General features: G+C 50.5%; 1 protein-coding gene across 8 annotated transcripts in view; it reads left to right on the forward strand.

Moving 5' to 3' along the window:
• CUX2 (cut like homeobox 2) overlaps positions 1–23,212 on the forward strand; it is a 327,980-nt gene that overhangs the window by 221,473 nt on the left and 83,295 nt on the right. For all 8 annotated transcript variants that reach the window (XM_037743460.1, XM_017542258.1, XM_037743455.1 and 5 more), the window contains one exon: positions 14,654–14,732. In XM_037743460.1, coding sequence (XP_037599388.1) covers positions 14,654–14,732 — 79 coding nt within the window. The remainder of the gene's footprint in view (positions 1–14,653; positions 14,733–23,212) is intronic.

Consider the following 23,212-nt stretch of genomic DNA (forward strand, 5'->3'; position numbering starts at 1 on the left):
CTGGCTCCGGCCCTCGTGCTCCAGTGCTTCCACCTCATGTTCCCCTGGACGACATCATCTTCCCATACGCCCTCACGATGCTTTGGCCAGAAATTCCAGGAACCGTCTGTGGCCTGGCCACCCTTACCCTGTGTTTAACAGCGAACAAAGGAACAAAGCATATATTTTGTTTGTTTTTAAGGCGGAGGCTCTTGCTCTGTCACCCAGGCTGGAGTGCAGTGGTGTGATCTTAGCTCACTGCAGCCTCTGACTCCGGGTTCCAGCGATTCTCCTGCCTCAGCCTCCAGAGCACAGGTGCCCGCCACCACATCCGGCTAATTTTTTTTTTTTTTTTTTTAAGTAGAGGCAGGGTTTCACCATGTTGACCAGGCTGATCTTGAACTCCTGACCTCAGGTGATCCACCCGCCTTAGCCTCCCAAAATGCTGGGATTACAGGCATGAGCCACTGCACCCAGCCCAAAGTGTATCTTTTAACTGCTGGTGTCTTCATACCCCAGCTGGGTCCCAATGTCCCTGCTCTCTAGGTGGGGACACTGAGGCACAGAGCGTTCCAGGAAAGCTGCTGGTTCTTTCTCCATATCCTAGGCACGCCTCACCACCCAGGAAGCCTCACATTCCTGCAGGCGCTGTCAACGGCCTTTCTCTCCAAGCCCAGGCTGGAGCTGAGTCGGAATGGCCTCCTCTTCTGTGTGAAGGACTCACAGGGAGCTTCGGCTGGCAGTTTGCCAGCCGCAGGGTGGGGAGGGGGTGCTGCCTGGAAGCTGAAGTAGGACGAGGACCAGACCTCCTGCTACAGCAGTGTCTGTTGTCACCCGGCTGTGAAATCACTCCTTGGAGAGGCGGGGGAGGGACTGGTGGGCCTTGAGAAATTTCAAGGAGGGGGGCGAAGCCAGAAAAAAGGGGGTGTCGGTCTAGGCCACAGAGAAACGCTAATGCTCGTGGGGCCTGCGCAGGCTCACACCCATACGGGGAGCCAAATGCAGACCCTCAGCCTGTCCCAACAGACGGCTGACACCCAGCTCCAGGTGGCCGCTGTCGATGGAAACATGGGCCCGGGGTGGCCAGATCCTCTAATTTCCCAAGAGAAGCCAGCAATTTGGAACTCTTCTGGTTTTTAAATACTGGCTCAATATATATGCACATATTTTCATGCTCACAGGACTTTATGGAGGTATAATTTACATACAGTAAAATGCGCAAATCTTAAGTGTGTAACTTGATGAATTTTGACAGCTCAAATATTTTTAAAACACTTGAGGGTCCAAGAAAATATGTTGTCCATGGACTGCATCTGGCCGCGGACCCTCCGTCCATGGCCCCCAGGCTCGTGCGGCGTGTGACCCCCGGGAACGAGGTGGGACACACACGTGCAGTGAGCACACACGACAGCATCCCGTGGGGAGGGGACAGGCTTTGGCGAGAGCCCAGTGATATGCATCCTCCCTTTACTTGAGCAGCGCAGAGAACAGACTTGGGAGCCTGGGCTGCAAATCCGAGCTCTGCCACTTGCTGTGTGACCTCGCACATGTGACCCCGCCTCCCTGAAGGCTCATTTTCCCCATCTGTGAAATGGGGAAAAGAATGATGCGGACCCCAGGGCTATTGCACAGTCTCACTCAGTTCTCGTGATGAGCCCTGAGAAAAAGTCCCAGATGCTATTATCTTTTTTAAATTAATAGACCCTAAATTTTGAGGGGGAGGGGGAGGCAGTCTCTATTGCCCAGGCAGGAGTGCAGTGGCACAATCTTGGCTCACTGCAACCTCCGCCTCGCAGGTTCAGGTGATTCTCCTGCCTCAGCCTCCAGAGTAGCTGGGATTACAGGCACCTGCCACCACGCCCTGCTAATTTTTGTATTTTTAGTAGAAAGAGGGTTGCACCGTGTTGGCCGGGCTGGTCTTGAACTCCTGACTTCAGGTGATCTGCCTGTCTTGAGCCTTCCAAAGTGCTGGGATTACTGGCATGAGCCACCACGCCCAGCCTAGACCCTAGCTTTTAGAGCAGTTTTATTTGGGTTTACAGAGAATTTGAGCAGAAAGCACAGGGAATTCCCATAGACTCCCTCTTCCCCCCACCATTTCCCCTTGACTGATGTCTTGTGTTAGCATGAGGTGTGTTTGTCACCGTGATGAACCAGTGTTGAGACGTGACCACTCAGTACAGTCCATACTTTGCGGGAGGGACCGCTCTTTGTGTTGCAAAGTTCTAGGGCCTTTGACAAATGCCTGATGCTGTGTACCCAGTGTCACGGTGTCATACAAAATGGAATATTTGTTCTCGTGGCTGCTACAAGGAACTCCTGGTGGGCTGGTGGGAGCCCCCCTTTCCCTCCCACTCAGGGAAGCACAGCACATTTAGGTAACAGAAGGGACATTTGAGGGGTGAACCTGAGTTGGTTCTGAATTACCCAAAATGGAGCCTCTTGCCCACTTCCAGTTGGAGGGTGGGGGCATCACACAGATTCCAGCCCCAAATTCCCTACCACACAACTGGCTCTGAGTCAAAAGACAGCCCCCTGCTCCCCGGCCATCCACACCCTACCTCAGCCCCTCTAGTGTGTATATTGGAGCTGCCTTCTCAGCCTCTCTGAGCCTCTAAAACAAGAGGACCCAGGGCTGCCCCCAGGAGCGTTTGGAGGCTCAGATGCGCTAATTCCCCTGAAAGGTCTTTGTAAGCTATAAAAAGCTCTAGATTAAAATTGGAAGGTATTATGATTATAATCAGTTAGGCAGAAAAACTGAATTGGCAAAGCGAGCCTGGCCTTTGGAGGCTGAGGCTTGGGAAGACGTCCTGATCGTTTGCATGCGGTAGGGCTGGTGGCAATTGTCCGTGGCTTGTTCCTCTGGGAGGACGTGGCCTGAAAGATGCACAGCTAGAAACTGCTTCTGGCTGGAATGGCAAGGTCAGAACTGGAGCACCCTCTCTAGGTTGCTCCTGGGTGAATGAACTGCCAGCCACGTGCCAAGCAGCATGGGTCCATGTTTATGGCATCAGCAGCTCCCAAAAAGAGAAAATTGGACACAGATGCTTCCCAGCGCCCATGGAAGTGAGTCTGGATTCCCAGCTTCACATACTGGCCACACCCCAGGCAAGGCAGGAAGCAGAACTTCTGCCCTGGTCTCGTCTCCATATATGACCGTGTCAAAGAATTGATACTGCAGCCTTCAGCTCATTGTTTGAGCGTATAGTGTATTTTTTTTTAATATCCCAAAGCAAAATTTATTTGTAAGGCGCTAAAGAAAGCCTCCCGTCCCTAAAATGCCAGGATCCCTCGGAAGAGAAGTGAAATTGTGTATTCACCACTAAAAAAAATCCGCGGCTTATACAATTTTAACAATAGAAAAATGATCTTTGTGCTTCGGTGCGTGGATGCTTAGAGGAAAACAGGCAGTCTGTTCAGGTAGCTGGTGAATTACAAATGAGTGGTTTGCCTTTGTTTTGAGTGACAAGCAATTTAGATGCAGTCTTACGTGGAGGCCTGGAAATTGTTTTCTCCCCCAGAAGAGAGGGAACGAGAGGAAAAGGAAAAAAGGAAAAGAGGGTGGAAAAAGCTTCCTTTTGGAACTGAGAGATTATATTAGTTGCCACTGAGCGGAGGTGAGAAGTTAGAACTTCATTTGATAATTATAAAATCAGTAGTTTGTGATTGGACATAATTGATGATTACACTGTTGCTAATAGCAGGCCTGCCAGCCATTGCTTGTGGGACATTTCATTTTTGCACAGCTTCCAAGCCATGAAAGCCAGCCTGGCACGGAACACCACTCGCCACATCTCCGGGAGCCTGACATAAATGCATTTGGGGGCTTGTATTATGTTGGATCAAAAGTGTTCTTAATGCCGACATTTGAAAACACTTTGTGCCTTATTTTTAGCCTGGGAATAATTACAAATATTAGAATAAAATTGCATGGTGTTTCTCTTCCCACAGACCCACCCCTCAGGGCGAGCCTGGGTGGGAGGGCTTCCTAGGTCTTGCACTGGCCTCATTAAAATCCCAATGGTGGTCCAGGGGCTGCAGGGGGATGTTCATGAGAGGGCAAGACAACGTCTGTCTGTCTCTGTCTCTGTCTCTCTCCGTCTGTCCTTCTGTGTGGGCCAGGATTACAAGGCTCACACCTGTAATCCCAGTGCCTCAGGAGGTCAAGGCAGAAGGATCGCTTGAGACTAAGAGTTCAAGACCAGCCTGGGCAACATAGCAAGACCCTGCCTCTATTAAAAAATTAAAAATATTAGCCAGGCATGGTGGCATGTGCCTGTAGTCCCAACTGCTGAGGCTGAGGCAGAAAGATCCCTGAGCCCAGGAGTTTGAGGCCACAGTGAGCTATGATGACGCCACACCACTGCACTCCAGTCTGGGCAACAGAGCAAGAGCCCCATCCCTAAAAGATATATATATTATGTCTGCCTGGGTGAATTAGAATCTAGAATGCACAACTGAGTTTGAAGGAGCCTTTGGCCCATAGCCCGGCACCTTCACTTTACAGGTGGGGAAACTGAGGCTCCGAAAGGGAAAGTGGCCGCCCAAGGTGAATGGGGATGCAGGCCCCGGTTCAAACCGGAGCACAGGTCGCCTCACTCCCAGGTTACTTCTCTTTCCTACCCTCCTGTTCGCTTCCCCAGGACAAGTGCTGGGGCCCCTGGGGCTGACCCTGGACCTCTGACCCTGCCCTACCAGAGAGCTTGCAAGAGGCCTCCGCGGAGCCGTCAGGGACCCAGCTGACTTTGAGCCACTAGGAGGGCACCGTTCTCCACGGTTCCCTGGGAAACGTTGGGGTTTGATTTAAGTTTGGCAGGATTAGCTCAGGGAGGCTCTTAAGTTCCTTCCTTATATTATTCGTGGTTTGTTCATTCGGTCAGTGTTAGTTTATTGCCCACCCTGTGCCCAGCCCCGCCTGGGCTCTGAGGGAGAAAGGTGTTAATATCATAGCAGCGGCCACTGAAGATCGTACAGTAGGCCGGGCGCCATGCGTGACGCCTGTGATCCCAGAGCTGTGCGAGACGGAGGCAGGAGGATCACATGAACCAGGAGTTTGAGACCAGTGTGGGCAACATAGTGAGACCCCCATCTCAGAAAGAGAGAGAGAGAGAAGGGGGGAGAGAGAGAAAAGAAAGAAAAAAGAGAGGGGGAGAGGGAAGGAAGGAAGGGAAGGGGGAAGGGGAGGGGGAGGGGATTATCCGGTTGTTCAAGCGCCAAGCCACGGAGTCATCCTTGGCCCCTCTGAACACCTCCTTTCACTAAAACACAAACACAAATCATGGTGCCTGGTGCTTTTCCAGACATCCCTAAGGATCACTGTGTGTCTAAGCAATGGGGGAGGAGGCTTGATCTCCTGGGGCATGCACATAGTAGGTGCCCGGTGTGCACCACCTGCTGCCTGCTGACTTCCTGCGCACCCCCTGCCTATCACCATTGCAGGTTGAGGCATCCAGGGCAGAATCTGGAAGCTGGGCCTGCAGCCCAGGGAGAAGGCCTCAGAGCTCAAGCTCCAAATCACTGACTTGCACGAGGGTTCAAAATGAATTAATGACTTACACCTGTGAGTTCAAAAATGAATTAGTGACTTACACCTGAGGGCTCAAAAATGAATTAATGACTGACACCTGAGGGTCAAAAATGACTTAGTGACATACCCGAAAGGTCAAAGCGAACTAATGAATTACACCTGAGGGTTCCATAATGAATTAGTGACTTACACATGAGAGTTCAAAATGAATTAGTGATTTACATCTGAGAAGGCAAAACAGTGACAATGACAGGTGGCCAAATGCATTAATTCTCTTCCAACCAATCAGTCTTTTTTTTTTTGAGACAGAGTCTTGCGCTGTTGCTGAGGCTGGAATGCAGTGGTGCGATCTCAGCTCACTGCAACCACCACCTCCTGGTTCAAGAGATTCTAGTGCCTCAGCCTCCTGAGTAGCTGGGATTACAGGTGCACACCACCACACCCACCTAATTTTTGTATTTTTAGTAGAGATGGGATTTCACCATGTTGGCCAGGCTGGTCCAGAACTCCTGACCTCAGGTGATACATCTGCACACCTCAGCCTCCCAGAGCACTGGGATTCCAGGCGTGAGCCCCTGCGCCTGGCCGATCAGTCTTTAGAATCAGCTGGCTGGCTTCTGAGACTAGGATGGGATGGCGCCTCTCTGGGACCCCTCCAGAGGGCCAGAGAGGATCTCCAGTTTCTGCCCCATTTTGGCAGGAGCCTGAGAGCCCAGTTTGGCAACAGTAGCTATCAAAAATAAAAGCCAAACTTATTTCTTATTTAAGCCCCGACATTAAAATGTAATTTTCATTTGCTCAACAGCACCACCGATGGACGGCAGAGAGCGAGTTAGTATTCGCCGGGGACGGGGCCCCAGCAGGCACACCTGGAGGCAGAAGGGTACAGTCCTGCGGCTCCTCCTGGCCTCCTATGCCCTGCCCGCCTGGCTCCCCCAGCTCTTTTGGTTATTCCGGCTCTGTCCATCAGCCCCCAACCAGAGAATCGATTCTGAGTGGAGGCTGAGAAGCATGGGCTTTGGTGTCAGACTAAGCTGAGTCTGAGTCTCAGTTCCCAATGCCCTGTGGCCCTCACCCTCTGTGCCTTGACATTTTCGTCAGTTAAATGGGACAGTCACACCCCTCAGAGTGATGAGGGTAAGCTAATGTGTGTCCAGTACATAGTACAGGGAAAATGGCAGCGTCGGTGCTCAGCAGTCACTGTTACCATCAATAACAATGCACAAATCAGCTAATCAAGGTAGCTGTTACCCCCATTTTCTGGGCGGTAGGAAATCAGAAGGTTGTTGTAAAGAAAAGTGCTCTCCACTGCGCAGTGGCTCACGCCTGGAATCCCAGCACTTTGGGAGGCCGAGGCAGGCAGATCACAAGGTCAAGAGATCGAGCTCATCCTGGCCAACATGGTGAAATCCTGTCTCTACTAAAAATACAAAAGTTAGCTGGGCGTGGTGGTGTGCACCGGTAGTCCCAGGTACTCGGGAGGCCGAGACAGAAGAATTGCTTGAACCCGGGAGGCAGAGGTTGCAGTGAGACAAGATCGCATCACTGCCCCACTCCAGCCTGATGACGGAGCAAGACTCCAACTCAAAAAAAAAGAAAAGGGATTTCTCACAGAGACTCTCAGAGTGAGTGGGAACCCTCGGGATAGTCTAGCCAGACCTCTTCACGTGCGGGTCTCCCTGAGTACCTCTACAGCCTCAGATACGTGGGCATGTACTTGGATGCCTCCCCTGATGAGGAGCTCAGTACCTCCCACCAGACCCCAAAGCACCCCTAAGTGGTAACCACGAGCCCCTCCTCCTCTGTACATCTGAGCAAGTCCCGCCCCTGCTTCATGGCTTCCCGGAGTTCTCATTGCTCCTCCCCGCGGCCCATCTGTCCCTGCCCGTCAGTCCCTGCCCATCTGTCCCTGCCTGTCGGCTCCTGCCCACCGCGCCATACCCATCTCCCAACACAGCCCCCCTCGCTCTCCGTGGCCCTCTCCTCCCTGTGTCTCCCCCCACTCTTGCCCCTCTTTGCCCTCTGTCTGGACCCCTGATCTGCATGCTCTAGAGGGACAACCAGCCTTCAGAAGCCATCAGGGGACACCCCTTCCCCTCTGAACCCAGCTCATTCCTTCGCTCCCTGATCCCCGGGGTGCCCCTCCATTGCCCGAGTTCGTTCTGAGACCCTGCAGGCACCTGCCTCCTCTCATTCGCCCGCCAGTCCAGCGTCTTCCAGAATTCCTGGCACATCCGACACCCAGCCCTCATCATCGCTCAGAACCGCCCCTCCCCGGAGCCCAGGAGCCAGTGGGAGCGCCAGCTCTCAAAGCCTGCTCCAGGGAGCCCAGGGAAGGAGGCGTGCGCTCTCGGCCACAGCCCCCCTTTTCTTGCCCACAGCACTTTGAGAAGCACAATTTGCAGTTGCAGGTCTGGGCCCTAGAGTGAGAGGCACCGGGGACGCCATTGCCAACTCTGCCACTAACTAGTCCTCTCATCTCGGCCGAGTGACTTAACCTCCCTAGGCCTCCGTTTCTTTCTTCCTCTAGCGCAGGCTGTGACAAAGCTCCGGTCCTGGGGGCGTGCTGGGGGGGCGGGATTTCGGAAAGGAAGCCTGGAGCACACAGTCAGCCTTAGAACTTGGCACAGAGCGGCTCTCAGTGGCTCCCAGATGTCACTGCGACCTCAGCTTGGGGGAGCTCAGCCTGGAGGAGGGGGCCCAAATTTTCTGCTTTTAACCACCTGGCTGAAAAAAGCTACGTGGCCAGAACAGGCATGCCTCGCCCCTGGCAGAAGCAGCTCTACACCTGCTGTGTTCATCCTTGGAGGACCAAACACGTTCTCACCCTTCCTGTCACAGCGGGCCATGCAAACGCCGTGGGCTCCCACGGAGGCTGAGCTACTTCTCGTGGTGACCTGCTTGAGGGTGTCTGTGAATGGTGGCCACCACCTTTCTTCCCTCCTCCTCCCTCTTCTTCCGCCTACTCCCTCTTCTTGTTCCTCTCTACTTCTTCCTCCTCTTCCCTTATCCCCCTCCTCCCTCTTCTTCCTCCTCCCTTTTCCTCCTCCCTCCTCCTTCCTCTTCCTCCTCAACCTCTTCCTCCACCTCTTTCTCCTCCCTCTTCCTCCTCTTTCCCCTCCTTCTTCCTCTTCTTCCCTCTTCCTTCCTTCTCCCTCTTCCCCACTTTTCCCTCTTCCTCCTCCCTCTTCCTCCTCCCTTTTCCTCCCTCTTCCTCCCTCCTCCCTCTTTCTCCCTCCTCCCTCCTCCCTCCTCCTCCCTCTTCCCTCTTCCTCCCTCTTCCCCACTTCTCTCTCTTCCTCCCTCCTCCTTCTTCCTCCCTCCTCCCTCCTCCTCTTCCTCCCTCCTCCCTCTTCCTCCCTCCTCCTCCCTCCTCCCTCTTCCCCACTTCTCTCTCTTCCTCCCTCCTCCTTCTTCCTCCCTCTTCCCTCCTCCTCTTCCTCCTCCCTCTTCTTCCCTCCTCCCTCTTCCTCCCTCCTCCCTCTTCCCTCTTCCTCCCTCCTCCCTCTTCCCTACTTCTACCTCTTCCTCCTCCTCCTTCTCTTCGTCCCTCTTTCTCCTCCTCCTCCCTATTCCTCCTCCTCTTCCCTCTTCCTCCGCCTCTTCCTGTCTTTTCTTCCTCCTTTCCACGTGGCCTTCAAGAGTCTTTCTGTCACAGGGTAAACCTGTCATTCTGGGCATTTTGCTGCTGCCCTTCTGTGTGGTTGGGCAGAGAGACAGAACACACAGCCTCTTATTGAACATGGCCTTTTATGCCAGGCTCACCTGTTCCCAGCATGTGGGTAAAAGGCTTTGAGTTGCAGTGCTTGGAAAAGACATCATATGTGACTAGAAGGATTTTCTGATTTATTAGAAAGCTTTCATCAGCTTCCACGAGATTCTTTGCTGCATGTTAGCTTATCCCACCCCAGCAGCTTCATAGGCAGGTGGAGATTATTCTTCCCACTTGATAGATGGACAAACTGAGGCCAAGAGATGCTCGTAGTGATATTAGGCCCTGTACCAGGTCAAGCTCTGATGCCATCAGAAATTTAGGGACCACGGCCGGGCGCGGTGGCTCACACCTGTAATCCCAGCACTTTGGGAGGCCAAGGTGGGCAAATTACCTAAGGTCAGATATTCAAGACCAGCCTGGCCACCATAGTGAAACCCAGTCTCTACTAAAAGTACAAAAATTAGCTGGGCATGGTGGTGCATGCCTGCAATCCCAGCTACTCGGGAGGCTGAGGCAGGAGAATCACTTGAACCTGGGAGGTGGAGGTTGCAGTGAGCTAAGATCATGCCACTGCACTCCAGCCTGGGTGACATTGCAAGACTCCATCTCAAAAAAAAAAAAAGAAATATAGGGACCTGGCCTTCCGTAGCCAGCCAGTCATTGCCCTAAAACGAGACAGACTGAATGAGGCAGGAAATCTACGTGGCTCCTGTCTTTGAAAGTCACATTGACTTTGGGAAGCCCTAAACGTGAACCCGTTCACACCGAGTGCCAGTCCAGGATTCCATTTGTTTGTAGAGATGGAGTCTCATTCCATTGCCTAGGTTGGCATGCAGTGGTATGATCACAGCTCACTGCACCCTCAAACTCCTGGGCTCGAGCGATCCTCCCACTTCAACCTCCTGAGTAGCTAGGACTACAGGAGTGCACCACCACACCTGACTAATTTTTTCAGAATTCTTTTTCTTCTTTTGAAACAGGGTCTTTCTCTGTTGCCCAGGCTAGAGTGCAGTGGCACAATCACGGCTCATTGCAGTCTCAACCTCCCAAACTCAAGTGACCCCCTCCTCAGCCTCTCAAGTAGCTGGGACCACAGGTGTACACTACCACACCCAGCTAATTTTTTTTTGTAGAGACAGGGTCTTGCTATGTTGCCCAGGCTGGTCTCAAACTCCTGGGCTTAAGCGATCCTCCCAGCTTGGCCTCCCAAGTGCTGAGATTATAGGTGTGAGCCACTGTACCTGGCCTCAGGATAATTTTTAATCTCTGCTTTTAAAAATATTGTCCAACTTTTAGATGAACCCCTAAGGCAGGGATCAGCTAACTGTTTTCTGTAAGGGGCCAGATAGAAAATATTTTTAGCTTCACAGACAACAGAGTCTCTTTCACAACTACACAACTCTGCCCAGGTACCTGGAAAGCAGTCATAGACACTTAAAAGAATAACTGTGGCTGTGTTCCAATAAAACTTTATTAACACAAACAGATGGAGGGCAGGATTCAGCCCAAGGACCAAAGATTGCCAACCACTGATGCATGAGATCAACACTGTCTAATAGAAATAGAACACAAGCCACATTTTTAATTTAAAATTTTCTGGTAGCTACATTTTAAAAAGTAAGAAATATAGCTGAACACAGTAGCTTACGCCTGTATTTCCATCACTTTGGGAGGCTGAGCCAGACAGATCAGTTGAGATCAGGAGTCTAAGACCAGCCTGACCAACATGGTGAAACCCCGTTTCTACTAAAAATACAAAGATCAGTCGGGCGTGGTGGTAAACATCTGTAATTGCAGCTACTCTGCCCTCCAGCCTGGTGACAGAGTGAGACTCTGTCTCAAAAATAAAAAATAAGAATTTTCTAAGAAATTTAATTTTAAAAATACATCTTATTTAGCCTGATATCTTCATAACGTTATCATTTCAAAATATAATCAATATAAAAATTATTGGCTTTGGGAGGCCGAGGCGGGCAGATTGCCTGACCTCAGGAAACCAGCCTGGACAATGTGGCAAAGCCCTGTCACTACTAAAATACAAAAAATTAGCCAGGCATGGTAGTGGGCACCTGTAATCCCAGCTACTCAGGAGGCTGAGGCAGGAGAATTGCTTGAACCTGGGAGGCGGAGGTTGCAGTGAGCCAGGATCACACCACTGCACTCCAGCCTAGGTGACACTGTGAGACTCTGTCAAAAAAAAATATATATATATATATGCATATGTGTATATATACATATATATACGTGTATATATACATATATATATATATATATATATACACACACACACACACACACACACACCCCACATATATGTAGGTTGGGGTATTTTACATTCCTTTTTCATTCTAAGACTTAGAAATGCTGTCTTTTACACTTACAACCGTCTCAGTTTGGAATCGTTGCATTTCCAGTACTCAGTAGTACACAGACCGGTGACTGCCATATTGAACAGCTCAGCTCCAGTGGGGAAGACTAACAACAAAACTCTTATCCTACTTACAATGTTACGTTGAGCCTTCCCCACTGGAAGAAGTAAATCATGCTCCATTACAAATGGTAATTGCCACGAAGGGAGAGCAGGGGGCGCTATAGGCAGGGACAGGGAAACATGAAAGGACTCTTGCAGCACTTGTCCCCACCCTTGCTCAGTCTCTCATGGGAGGTCAGTGTCTTTCCTCAGACCCAGCCACCACGCGCCTCAGCTCAGGCAGCTGTAAAATGGAACACTGAGTGATTCTTCCAGCTGATCTTTGGTCATCCTTCGTCTGAGGCCCGAGATATGACTTGCTTTGGTTTCTCATGGTTTTCTTGGGTGCCAAGTCACCAGCACCTCAGCCTCTCACCCAGGGCAGCTGTAGTTGGTTTGCAGGGCCCCTGGCTGGGGTAATTTTTCTAACCAGGACAAAAGGTAGGCAGCATTTGAATTCATAACGGCAATTTGAATCCCCAGACCTGGTGTGATTTTTGCCCCTGCCATTTGCTAACCGGGTGACCTTGGGCAAGTGGCTTGACCTCCTTGAGCCTCAGTTTTCTAATCTGTACAATGGGGTGGGTGGCAGCAGCCGTTCGGTGATTGGTGTGCCCATGGAGACAGACTATCATGAACGCTGTGGCACACGGTAAATGTTTGGTGTCATATTTTTTTTATTAGCCCATCAGGGATGCCCCCTGACCAAGACTCTGAATTACTTGCCCCCTCCTCAGGGCTCACAGGAGCCGCCAATGTATGCACCTCGTCCTGTGTTATGGTTCCTATTGGCCGTAGCTGTGTCATCCACTCAACCACATGTCCCCAGAGTGGAAACTGAATCTTGTCCCTCTAAGCAAGGATAAAAATCTACGCACGGGGTCAGACTCGGTGGCTCAGGCCTGTAATCCCAGCAATGTGGGAGGCTGAGGCAGGTGGATCACTTGAGGTCAGGAGTTCGAGACCAGCCTGGCCAACATGGTGAAACCCCATCTCTACTAAAAATACAAAAAATTAGCTGGGTGTGGTAGCACGTACCTGTAATCAGCTACTTGAGAGGCTGAGGCAGGAAAATCACTTGAACCCAGGAGGCGGAGTTTACAGTGAGCTGAGATCATGCCACTGCACTCCAGCCTGGGCGACAGGGTAAGACTCTGTCTCAAAATCAATCAATCAATCAATAAATGTAAATTAAGGAAAATACCCGTGGCTTGGTGATTTTCCCTTTGTCCAGCTTCTAGAACTTTTTTTTCTGCCCTCCCTACAGTGACTTCCCCTTCTCGGGGAAATAATTCCTGATGTTCTGTTACCAAACTGGGTCAGCCTCCTCTGCGTCCCCCCACCCCCACCCCCACGAATTGCACACTCCCAGGGCCACCCTGGGCTTTTCTTCCAAGCGTTCAGCACTTGTAATTAACAAGTCATCTGGGGAAGCTGCCTTAATGCCAGTGTCCCGGCCGGACTGTAAGTCCCACAAGGGTGGGGCCCGAGTCTGCCTTATTCGTGGCTGGGTTCTCAGCCCACAGTGCTTGGCACATAGCAGGTGCTCAGGAAACGTTTGTTGAGGGAATGAGAGGCTGTATTCGTGCTGGAAGGTGAGAGACCGGGGACTTTCTCAGAATAACAGTGCGAGGGATTGCCAAGCTTTTGTAATGGATCTTTTTTTTTTTTTTTTTTGAAACAGGATCTCGCTCTGTTGCCCAGGCTGAAGTGCAGTGGTGCGATCATAGCTCATGGCAGCCTTGAAATCCTGGCCTCAAACAATCCTCTGGCTCAGCCTCCTGAGTAGCTGGGACAACAGGCACACACCATCATGCCTGGTTCATTCTTTTGTCTTCTGTAGAAACAGGGTCTCACGATGTTGCTCAGCCTGGTTCCTGGGCTCAAACAGTCTTCTCGCCTCAGCCTCCCAAAGCGCTGGGATTAGAGGCGTGAGTCACCACTCCCAGCCTGAAACTAACCTTTTTTAATCATTTGCTCAACAGCCACCATATATTTCCACCGCTTTCAAAGAAGGTAATTCTGTTACCCTCCAGAATTTGCTGAAGTTGTTTGATATCTTATGATAGCTCTAGCAATTTCTCTTTAATTTTCAGTGGCAAGAAATATTCTCCAGACGTGTCCTGCTTTCCTAAAACATGTATCATATTTGAACTTCCAGTCTACCCTTTACTAATAACAGGTGTTACCAACACGCTGTGTACGGGCCCTGTCCTCAGCACTAAGGTGCAGCTCCATTTAATCCCAACAGGCCTTGGTGGTAGGTCCTGTCATTTACCCCAAGTTTTACAGATGAAACTGAGAATCAGAGAGGGACAGTGATTTGCCCAAGGTCACACAGCCTGCACACAGTGGAGCTGGGCTTTCAACCCAGATTTTCTAACTCCAGAGCCCATACTTTTAGCCTTCATTTCTCCTCCTTGCCCCTCCCCCATCCCATGTTTGCATAGGTAGAAACTGACTAAGGCCAGGTGCATCGGTGGGGGGGGCCTAATCCGGGCACTTTGGGAGGCCAAGACAGGACGATGGCTTGAGCCCAGGAGTTTGAGAGCAGCCTGGGCAATGTAGCAAGACCCCATCTCTTCAAAAAAAGAAATATGTGGTCGGGCCTGGTGGCTCATGCCTGTAATCCCAGCACTTTGGGAGGCTGAGGTGGGCGGATCACCTAAGGTCAGGAGTTTGAAACCAGCGTGGCCAGCAGGGCCAAACCCTGTCTCTACCAAAAGTAAAAAAAATTTAGCCAGGCGTGGTGGCGGGTGCCTATAATCCTCGCTACTCAGGAGGCTGAGGCAAGAAAAGTACTTGAACCCGGCAGGCAGAGGCTGCAGTGAGCCAAGATTGCGCTCTAGCATTCCAGCCTGGGCGACAGAGAGAGACTCTTGCAGAAAAAACAAACAAAAAGATGAAATTTGCTCGCAGATGCCATAGTTACACGTGACCCTTTCTCTTGTTGTCTCCAAAGGTGGTGGCTCTTAGTAAGAGAAGTCAGGAGGCGGAGGCGGCTTTTCTGAGTGTTTACAAGCAATTAATTGAAGCACCAGGTAAGAAATCCTTGGCTCCGTAATTGAATAGTTAACGACAGTAAATAGCCATTAGGACTGTGACACAGGGACTCTGAAGTGGGATGTGGAGACACGCCTCGGCTCCCCGGTAAGGCCAGGCACTCTGCATAGGGCAGGGGGGTTGTAGCCAGTCTGGTGTGACATGTCCCCACAGGACACGCCCCATCTTCCCTCATCATGTTGCCACATCAGCCAGGAGCCTGCCTTAGGGGGCTCCTGGTGAGATACCCCACCTAGACCTCCTTGAGGAGCTGGCGTCTTACCCACTAGAGTCTCCATCCCATTGGCACAGAAGACTGAGGGCAACCAGTGCTCTCTGCCCACAGGTGGCAATAGAGACAGGACCTCCAGTGCCTCCTCCAGAATGACGCAGCCAACTCCAAAAATCTGCTGTTGAGTAAAAGGCAGTCCCAGAAGAGCACATCCTGTATGATTCCATCTACAGAAAATCTAAAAACAGGCGATTAACCTTACTCAGTGGCCAAAAGGGGGAAGCAACCCACACGGCCATCGACAGATGGATGCACAAACAAAATGTGGCCTCCACCTACTAGGGAGTATTACTCAGCCATGAAAATGAGTGGAGGGCTGGGCGCAGTGGCTCACACCTGTAATCCCGGCGCTTTAGGAGGCCGCGGCAGGCCTGTCACCCGAGGTCAGGAGCTCAAGACCAGCCTGTCCAACATGGTGAAACCCCATCTCTACTAAAAATACAAAAATTAGCTGGGTATGGTGGTGGGCACCTGTAATCCCAGCTACTCAGGAAGCTGAAACATGAGAATTGCTTGAACCCAGAAGGTTGAGGTTGCAGTGAGCCGAGATGGCGCCTGCAGTCCAGCCTGGATGACAGAGCAAGACTCTGTCCTCTGTCTCAAAAAAAAAAAAAAAAAAAAAGGATATGGAGCTCTGATGTGTGCTTCGATGCAGATGAACCTCGAAAACACAGTGCTGAGTTTCAGAAGCAGAAACCAAGGCCACGTAGTGTAGGATTCCATTTACATGAGAACAGGCAAAGACATAGTTAGAGACAGAGTTGCTTGCTGGTTGCCGGGGCCTCGCGGGAGGGAGATTGGACAGTGACTGCTTAACCATGTGAGTTTCTTTTGGGGGGGTAAAAATGTTCTGGAACTAAATGCAGCAAGTGGTTGTGGAACATCAAAAATGTACTAAATGCCATTGAATCGTTCACGTTCAAATGATACATTTTCTGTTGTATGAATTTCACCTTAATTAGAAAAAAAAGTCAACCTGTACTATTGGAAATCAAGATAGCGATTTCACTTGCAGGGGGTGAGCGTTCCTGGGAGGGCCTCTGGGTGCTGGGGCTATGGTTTCTCAGTTCTGGTTTGGGTTACAGTTTGAGAACGTTTGGTTGTACACGAAGGATCTATACATATGCTGGACGTCCACAAAAGCTTCCCTCATTTTATCTTTGAGACGGTCTTGCTCGTCACCCAGGCTGGAGTGCAGTGGTGCGGCAATCTCAGCTCACTGCAACCTCTGACCCCCGGGTTCAAGCGATTCTCCTGCCTCAGCCTCCCAAGTAGCTGGGACTACCTGCAGGCACCACTGTGCCCAGCTAAATTGTTGTATTTTTAGTAGAGACAGGGTCGCCCTATGTTGGCCAGCCTGGCCTTGAACTGCTGGTCTCAAGTGATCTACCTACCTGGGCCTCTCAAAGTACTGGGATTACAGCTGTGAGCCACCTCACCTGGCCAAAACTTTCCCTTATTTAAATGGCCCATCCCCTACTGACCAAGAAACAGGAGCCCAGCGTGTTGAAACCATCCGCGTACCAATGGCAAAGCCCGGAGGAGACCTTGCTGGCTAACTCTCCCCGCCCAGACCTCCCCCAGTCCTTTCCCCATCCTTCCACACAGTGGCAGAAATCAGCACTACGGGGGGTGTTTGGGGCTGGGGCCTGTGAAGAGGACAATGACATCACACCCTGAGCTGTACCACTGCAAACCAAGCCACAGAGAACGGGAGTCGTTTAGGTTTGATGTCAGGGTCATTTCTGGGATTTTGTATTTGGGGTGGGAAAGTCCGCTGTACCTTTATCTGGGGCAACTGTAGTGGGTTGGATAGTGTGGCCTCCAAAATTTATGTCTATGTGGAACTCCAAAACATGACCTTATTTGAAAATCAGTCTTTGCAAATGTAGTTAGCTAAGGATCTCGAGATAAGATCATCCCAGTTTTAGGGCAAACCCTAAATCCAATGACTGCTGTCATAAGAAGTATGGGGCTGGGTACAGTGGCTAAAATGCCACGGAGGCAGAAGGATCACTTGAGGTCAGAAGTTCAAGACAAGCCTGACCAACATGTGGAAAGCCCGTCTCTATTAAAAGTTCAAAACTTAGCCAGGTGTGGTAGCATGCGAGCCAGTAATCCCAGCTACTGGAGAGGCTGAGGCAGGAGAATCACTTGAACCCAGGAGGAGGAGGTTGCAATGAGCCAAGATCACACCACTGCACTCCAGCCTGGGCCACAGAGCAAGAGAACGTCTCAAAAAAAAAAAAAAGTAGAGGCGAGGGTACAGAGACAGCCACTGAGGAAAGCCGTGTGAAAACAGAGGCAGAGGTAGGAGGGAGGAATGTCGCTACAAGGCCCGAAGACCAAAGATGGCCAGCAACCACGAGATGCTGGAGAAGACAAGGATCCTCGCCCAGAGCCTTCAGAGGGGGTACAGCCCTGCCAAGGTCTGGATTTTGAACTTCTGGTCCCCAGAACTACAAGAGAATAAATTGTGGTTTTCAGCCCCCAGTTGGTGCTGCCGTTTTTCTGCAGCCCTGGGGCACTAACCCAGCAGTGCTGACGAAGCTTGCCCTGTGACAGCCCGTGGGCTGGATGAGGCGGGAGGTCTTCTGGCCTGTTGCTACTCAAAGTGTGCTCTGTGGACCAGGAGCATCGGCCTCACCTGCAAGCTGGTTAGAAATGCTGGTTAGAGTCTCAGCCGGGGGTGGCTCATGCCGGTAATGCCAGCGCTTTGGGAGGCCAAGACGGGAGGATCGCTTGAAACCAGAAGTTTGAGACCAGCCTAGGCAACATGGAGAAACCCTGTCCCTACAATAAATGCAAAAATTATCTGGGCATGTGGCGGGTGCCTGTGGTCCCAGCTACTTGGGAGGCTGTGGTGGGAGGATTGCTTGAACCCGGGAGGTGGAGGCTGCAGTGAGCTGAAACCATGCCACTGCACTCCAGCCTGGGCGACAGAGCAAGACCCTGTCAAAAAAAAAAAGAAAAAAAAGAAAAAGAAAGAGGGGCCAGGTGTGGTGGCGCATGCCTGCAATTATAACACTTTGAGAAGCCAAAGGGGGCAGATCACGAGGTCAGGAGTTGGAGACCAGCCTGGCCAATATGGTGAAACCTTGTCTCTACTAAAAATAAAATTTTAAAAATTAGCCAGGCATGGTGGCATGTGCCTGTAAACCCAGCAACTGAGGAGGCTGAGGCAAGAGAATCACTTGAACCCAGGAGGTGGAGGTTACAGTGAGCCAAGATTGTGCCACTGTACTCCAGCCTGGGCGAAAGAGCGAGACTCCATCTAAAAAAAAAAAGAAGAAGAAGAAAGGGAGGGAGGGAGGGAGAAAGGAAGGAATAAATACAGAATCTCAGGTCCCATCCCCAGCCCATGGAATCGGCTTCTGAATTGTACCAAGCTCCCCTGGTGATCCTGGTGCAGCCACCATGCCCCTGGTGAAAGTCTGGGATCACAGGCCTGCTGTAGAAGTTGCCTTTGTTCTGTGCCCTGCATTTCACACACCCTGTGGAAGCAGGTCCAAGCAGCTCGCTTCCCTGTGGCACAGAGAGGTTGAGCCTGATGGCCAAGGTCTCACAGGCAGGGAGATGTGACGCAGGTCCTGTCATGTATAACAAATATTTCCAGACTCTGCTCCGTGTGACAAGCTGGCTGCACGTGGAAGGCTGCGTTAGTTTCCTAGGGCTGTTGTAATAAATTACCATGGATGCCTTAAAACAACAGATTCATTCGGTCCTCGTTCTGAAGGCCACACGCCCAAGATCAGGGTGTCAACAGGGCTATGCTTTCTCCGAAGGCTGGGGAGGGTCCTTCCTGGCTCTTACAGCTCCTCGTGGCTCCAGGAGGGCCTTGGTTTCTGGCTACATTGGTTTCTCCAGTCTCTGCTCTGTTTCTCTGTCTCAATCTCCCTCTCCTTTCTCTTTCTCTCTCTCCTTTTTAAAAAATATATATGAGGTCTTGCTCTGCTGCCCAGGCTGGAGTGCAGTGGTGTGATCATAGCTCGCTGCAACCTCAGACTTTTCTGGGCTCAAATGATCTTCCTGCCTCAGGCTCCTGAGCCCAGCTGATTTTTTTAATTTATTTTTTGTAGTCCCAAAGTCTCACCATGTTGCCCAGGCTGGTCTCAAATTCCTGGCCGCAAGTGATCCTCCCACCTCCGCCTCCCAAGTAGCTGGGATTACAAGTGTGAACCACTGTGCCCAACCTCCTTTCTCTTATAAGGACACTTGTCATTAGATTTAGGGGCCACCTGGATAATCAAGGTTGATTTCATCCTTAATTATACCTGCAAAGACACTTTGGCGTTTTTTGTTTTGTTTTGTTTTTTTGAAGTGACAGGGTCTCGCTCTGTTGCCCAGGTTGGAGTGCAGTCGTGCAATCTTGGGCTCACTGCAGCTTCGACCTCCTGAGCTCAAGTGATCCTCCCACCTCAGCCTCTGAGTGGCTGGGTCTGCAGGTGCAGCCACCATGCCCAGCTCAAAGACACTTTGAATAAAGTCACATTCACAGGTTCCAGGCGTTAGGACGCAGCGGTATCCTTTTGGGGTGGACATTCGCCAGTACACAGGCGTCTGCTGCCTGTGTCCCATGCTCCGCCCCATCCCACACTCACAGGAACAGTGCAGCCACGTGGGTTTCCCAGCGATGAGAGCGGAAGGATGGCAAGAGCTGACGGCACAGCTGCAGGCAGTGCTCCCTGCCTGGACATGGCACTATGGCACCAGGCCGAGACAGCCCGTGTGTCTGCAGCTGGGGTCATTATCACCATCACTGCCAGCCATACCACACGCATGGCCAAGAGGCCCGGTGGCACCATTCCTTGCCACCTTTTTGCTTATAATGTCTCCACTCTCATCAGTGATATCTAGAAAAAGACACCCTCTTATTTCCCACGTTTTTCGATCCTTTGGGTCCCACCGTGTCAGCAACAAATGACATTGGAGGATGACCCTGTACAGACCCCAGAGATGCCTCCCGGGGGTCCCCAGGTGGCGCTCTCCCACGGGACCCCATAGTACCTCAATTGTAACACCAGGGGGCAGCACTGAGACATGCTTGTGCTTCCAGGCTCAAAGACCCAGATTCAAATCCTGTTTATGTCAGTAACTCACTGCGTAACTGTAGAGGAATTAATTCACCTTCCTGAGCTGCAGTCTTCTCTTCTATAAATTAGGAATAATATTAGAACCTGCCTCGTACTGTTATTGGGAGGCATCAAGCTTCACAGTACATAGTAGGTGCTTACTAAGTGTTGACTACTCTCCTTACCACATACGTGTCCAGCTTTCCTAGGAGACATGAAATGTACCAAGACTTGAACTGAATCATACTAAATTTGTATACTCAGAACCTGGTACACAGTAGGCACCTAATAATTGTTTAATATTAGAAATAAGACTGCAGCAAAAATGGGAGGAAAGGTACTTGGAGCAAAGAGATACTTTTTCAATGAGACCCCCCTTCCATGCTCATCTTGTGTTTGTTTACTCAGATAGCATTTATTGAGTGCCTACTGTGTGCCCAGCACTTGCTAGACACTGGGAACACAGCTGTGAGCCCACAAACACCGATATGGTCCCAGCCCTCAGAGGCTTGCCTTTGAGTGGAAGAAGTGACCAGATCATCAGTCACATAGCCTGTCATCACAGTCACAGAGGGATACCAGATGTCTAGTGCTTGGGAGTACGGAGAGGCAGGAAGACAGAGGGAAACAGAAGGGGCTTACTGCCCCCCGCTTGGAAACGAGCCCTCGTTTGAGAGTGTGTTCTCATGGGACCCTCATCTTTCTGGAGAGAAGACCATTAAAACAGGTTACAGGACGGCCGGGCGTGGTGGCTCACGCCTGTAATCCCAACACTTTGGGAGGCCGAGGCAGGCAGATCACAAGGTCAGGAGTTCAAGACCAGCCTGGCCAATATGGTGAAACCCCATCTCTACTAAAAATGCAAAAATTAGCCAGGAGTGGTGGTGGCTGCCTGTAAGTCCCAGCTACTCGGGAGGCTGAGGCAGGAGAATCACTTCAACTCAGGAGGTGGAGGTTGCAGTGAGCCGAGATCGCCCCACTGCACTCCAGCCTGGGCAACAGAGTAAGTCTTTGTTTCAAAAAAAAGTCACAGACCAGGGGCCACTCGAGGTCCCAAGATTGCTTTGGAACTTTCTGGAAGGTCCGTGTGCCCTCTCTCCTCTCTCTCCAAAGCCCAGGAGCAGCGAGGTCATTTCAAACCCAGTGCTGACTCCACGAGTCTGATTTCCCAGCTCTCCTCCCCAGAAATGCAGGGGCGGGAGAGCTGTCCCCAGCTGTCACCGAGTTAGAGAATGAGGAGCCTTAACTGATGGAGACGTACCATACGAACAGCCCCTTTAGGGCCTCTAATTCATTTTCGAGACATTTAAGAATAACAAAATGTTTTAATGATTTCTTAGGGGAATTAGGAAGACATATTTTTGTTCTCATTAAATTTTATCCTCAGACACAAGAACCAAATGTCAGATGTGTGTTGGGCGCTCCCAGCTTCCCTGCTCACTGCTGGCCCCCCAGTGCCAACCCCCTCCGTAAAAATAACACTCCTGGAAAATTCACCGGGACGCGCACGCTCCTGTTTTTATATTTCTTGACAGGCAAATTATTTGTCGAAATACTCCTCCCCGCCACCCGAAGCCACACAAGTCCTGATTCAACATTTTTGTTTTGAGTGACTGCTGCCAACACAGATCTTTGGCAGAGAATACGACAGAGCCTGATGGCTCAGCAAGTATTTTGATAAGTGTGCAGCCTGGATGTCTGTAATTACCAAAGAAAACCGTAAATCTTTTGGATATTGTTCACACAGATGTGGCGTGAAGTGAGAAAAAAAGCAGTAAAACGTGTTAAAAGCATAATTAATGTCATTGTTGTGGGTGATGATGTGATTTAAACCTCTCTGACTTCTGTATTGGTGACGGCTGATTCCTTTATCGCACTCATAGAGTCACTAGGTACCGACCCAAGCTTCAGAAGGCTAACCTGTTAACTAAGTGATTAGTTAAAAGGAAAAAAGAAAAAGAAAAAATAAATAAATAAAGCAAGGCGGGAGGAAATGAGGGAGGCAGATGAACGCTGCTGAGGAGATAAGAGACAGGTGAGTGCTCCAAAACATTGTTTTCTGCTGTGCTTCAGTCTTTACAAATCTGATGCAGATTTGCGATTCCTGGCAGGGATTTCTCCCCCTGCTCCTTCTCCTGGGGGGCGAGGCTGGTCAGGGAGGTGCTCAGGCTATAGAGGCAGACACATCTGAGCGGAACTCAGCTCGGTGTTTTTGTGCTGTGTGACCTTGGCCAGGGGCTTTAACCTCTCTGAGCTCTGGTTTCTGTGTCTTTAGAAGAGGGAGAGTAATAGAACCTCCTCAGGGGTGACATGAGGATTTGCTACGCGGTACATGAAAGCATTCAGCAGGGTTGAGTAATCTGCAGCCCATTGGCATCCGGGTGTAAGCGTTATAGGAGTGACGACCGTCTGCTGTCGATTCTGTGAGGTTCTGTCTGTCATCAGGGATGTCAGGTAAGCAGTGGTGCAGGCGACAGGGTTCCTGAGCTGATAGAACAGGAAAATGCTCTACAACATTTAACGTTTTTAAATTTGTCTCCTCCATTATAAAAGTAGCATATGCGTGCTGTCAACGTCAGAAAATAGAGAGAAACAGAAAGAGGGAAAACGACCCGCTAGAAAAGCGTTTTGTTGTTTTTCTTTACTGCGTTTTTTCCCTGTGTACTTTTTCAAAACAGTCACTGATTCTATGGTACCGTTTGGATTTGTTTCCTTTCTCTGACACGAAGCATTCATATTTCCCTGTGTGATTACAGATCTCAATAACTTTGGTTCGTTGTATAAGCCTAACAATCTCTTGTGTGGCTGTATTGTAATTTACCTAACCCCTCTCCAACACGGGGCTGTTAGGGTGCTTGGGAATGCACAGCCTGTTGGTGCTGTGCTGTACCAAGAAGGAAACCTGGGAAGGAAAAATACATCGTACCCTTGTATTGACCACAATCCTAGGATCAGTGACCAGAAAGAATGTGCTTCTCCTTGCTGATTTTATACTGCAGTCCTTTATTTACTAGTTCACTAAATATCTTTTCACATATAAAGCATTTATATTTATTCCTTTAGAAATCTCTGGTTTATGTCTCCTTAGCCCATTTTTCTACCAGAGAGTGAATTA

This window comes from Cebus imitator, unplaced genomic scaffold (genome assembly GCF_001604975.1).
Source record: "Cebus imitator isolate Cc_AM_T3 unplaced genomic scaffold, Cebus_imitator-1.0 Scaffold8, whole genome shotgun sequence".
Taxonomy (NCBI): Eukaryota; Metazoa; Chordata; class Mammalia; order Primates; family Cebidae; genus Cebus; species Cebus imitator.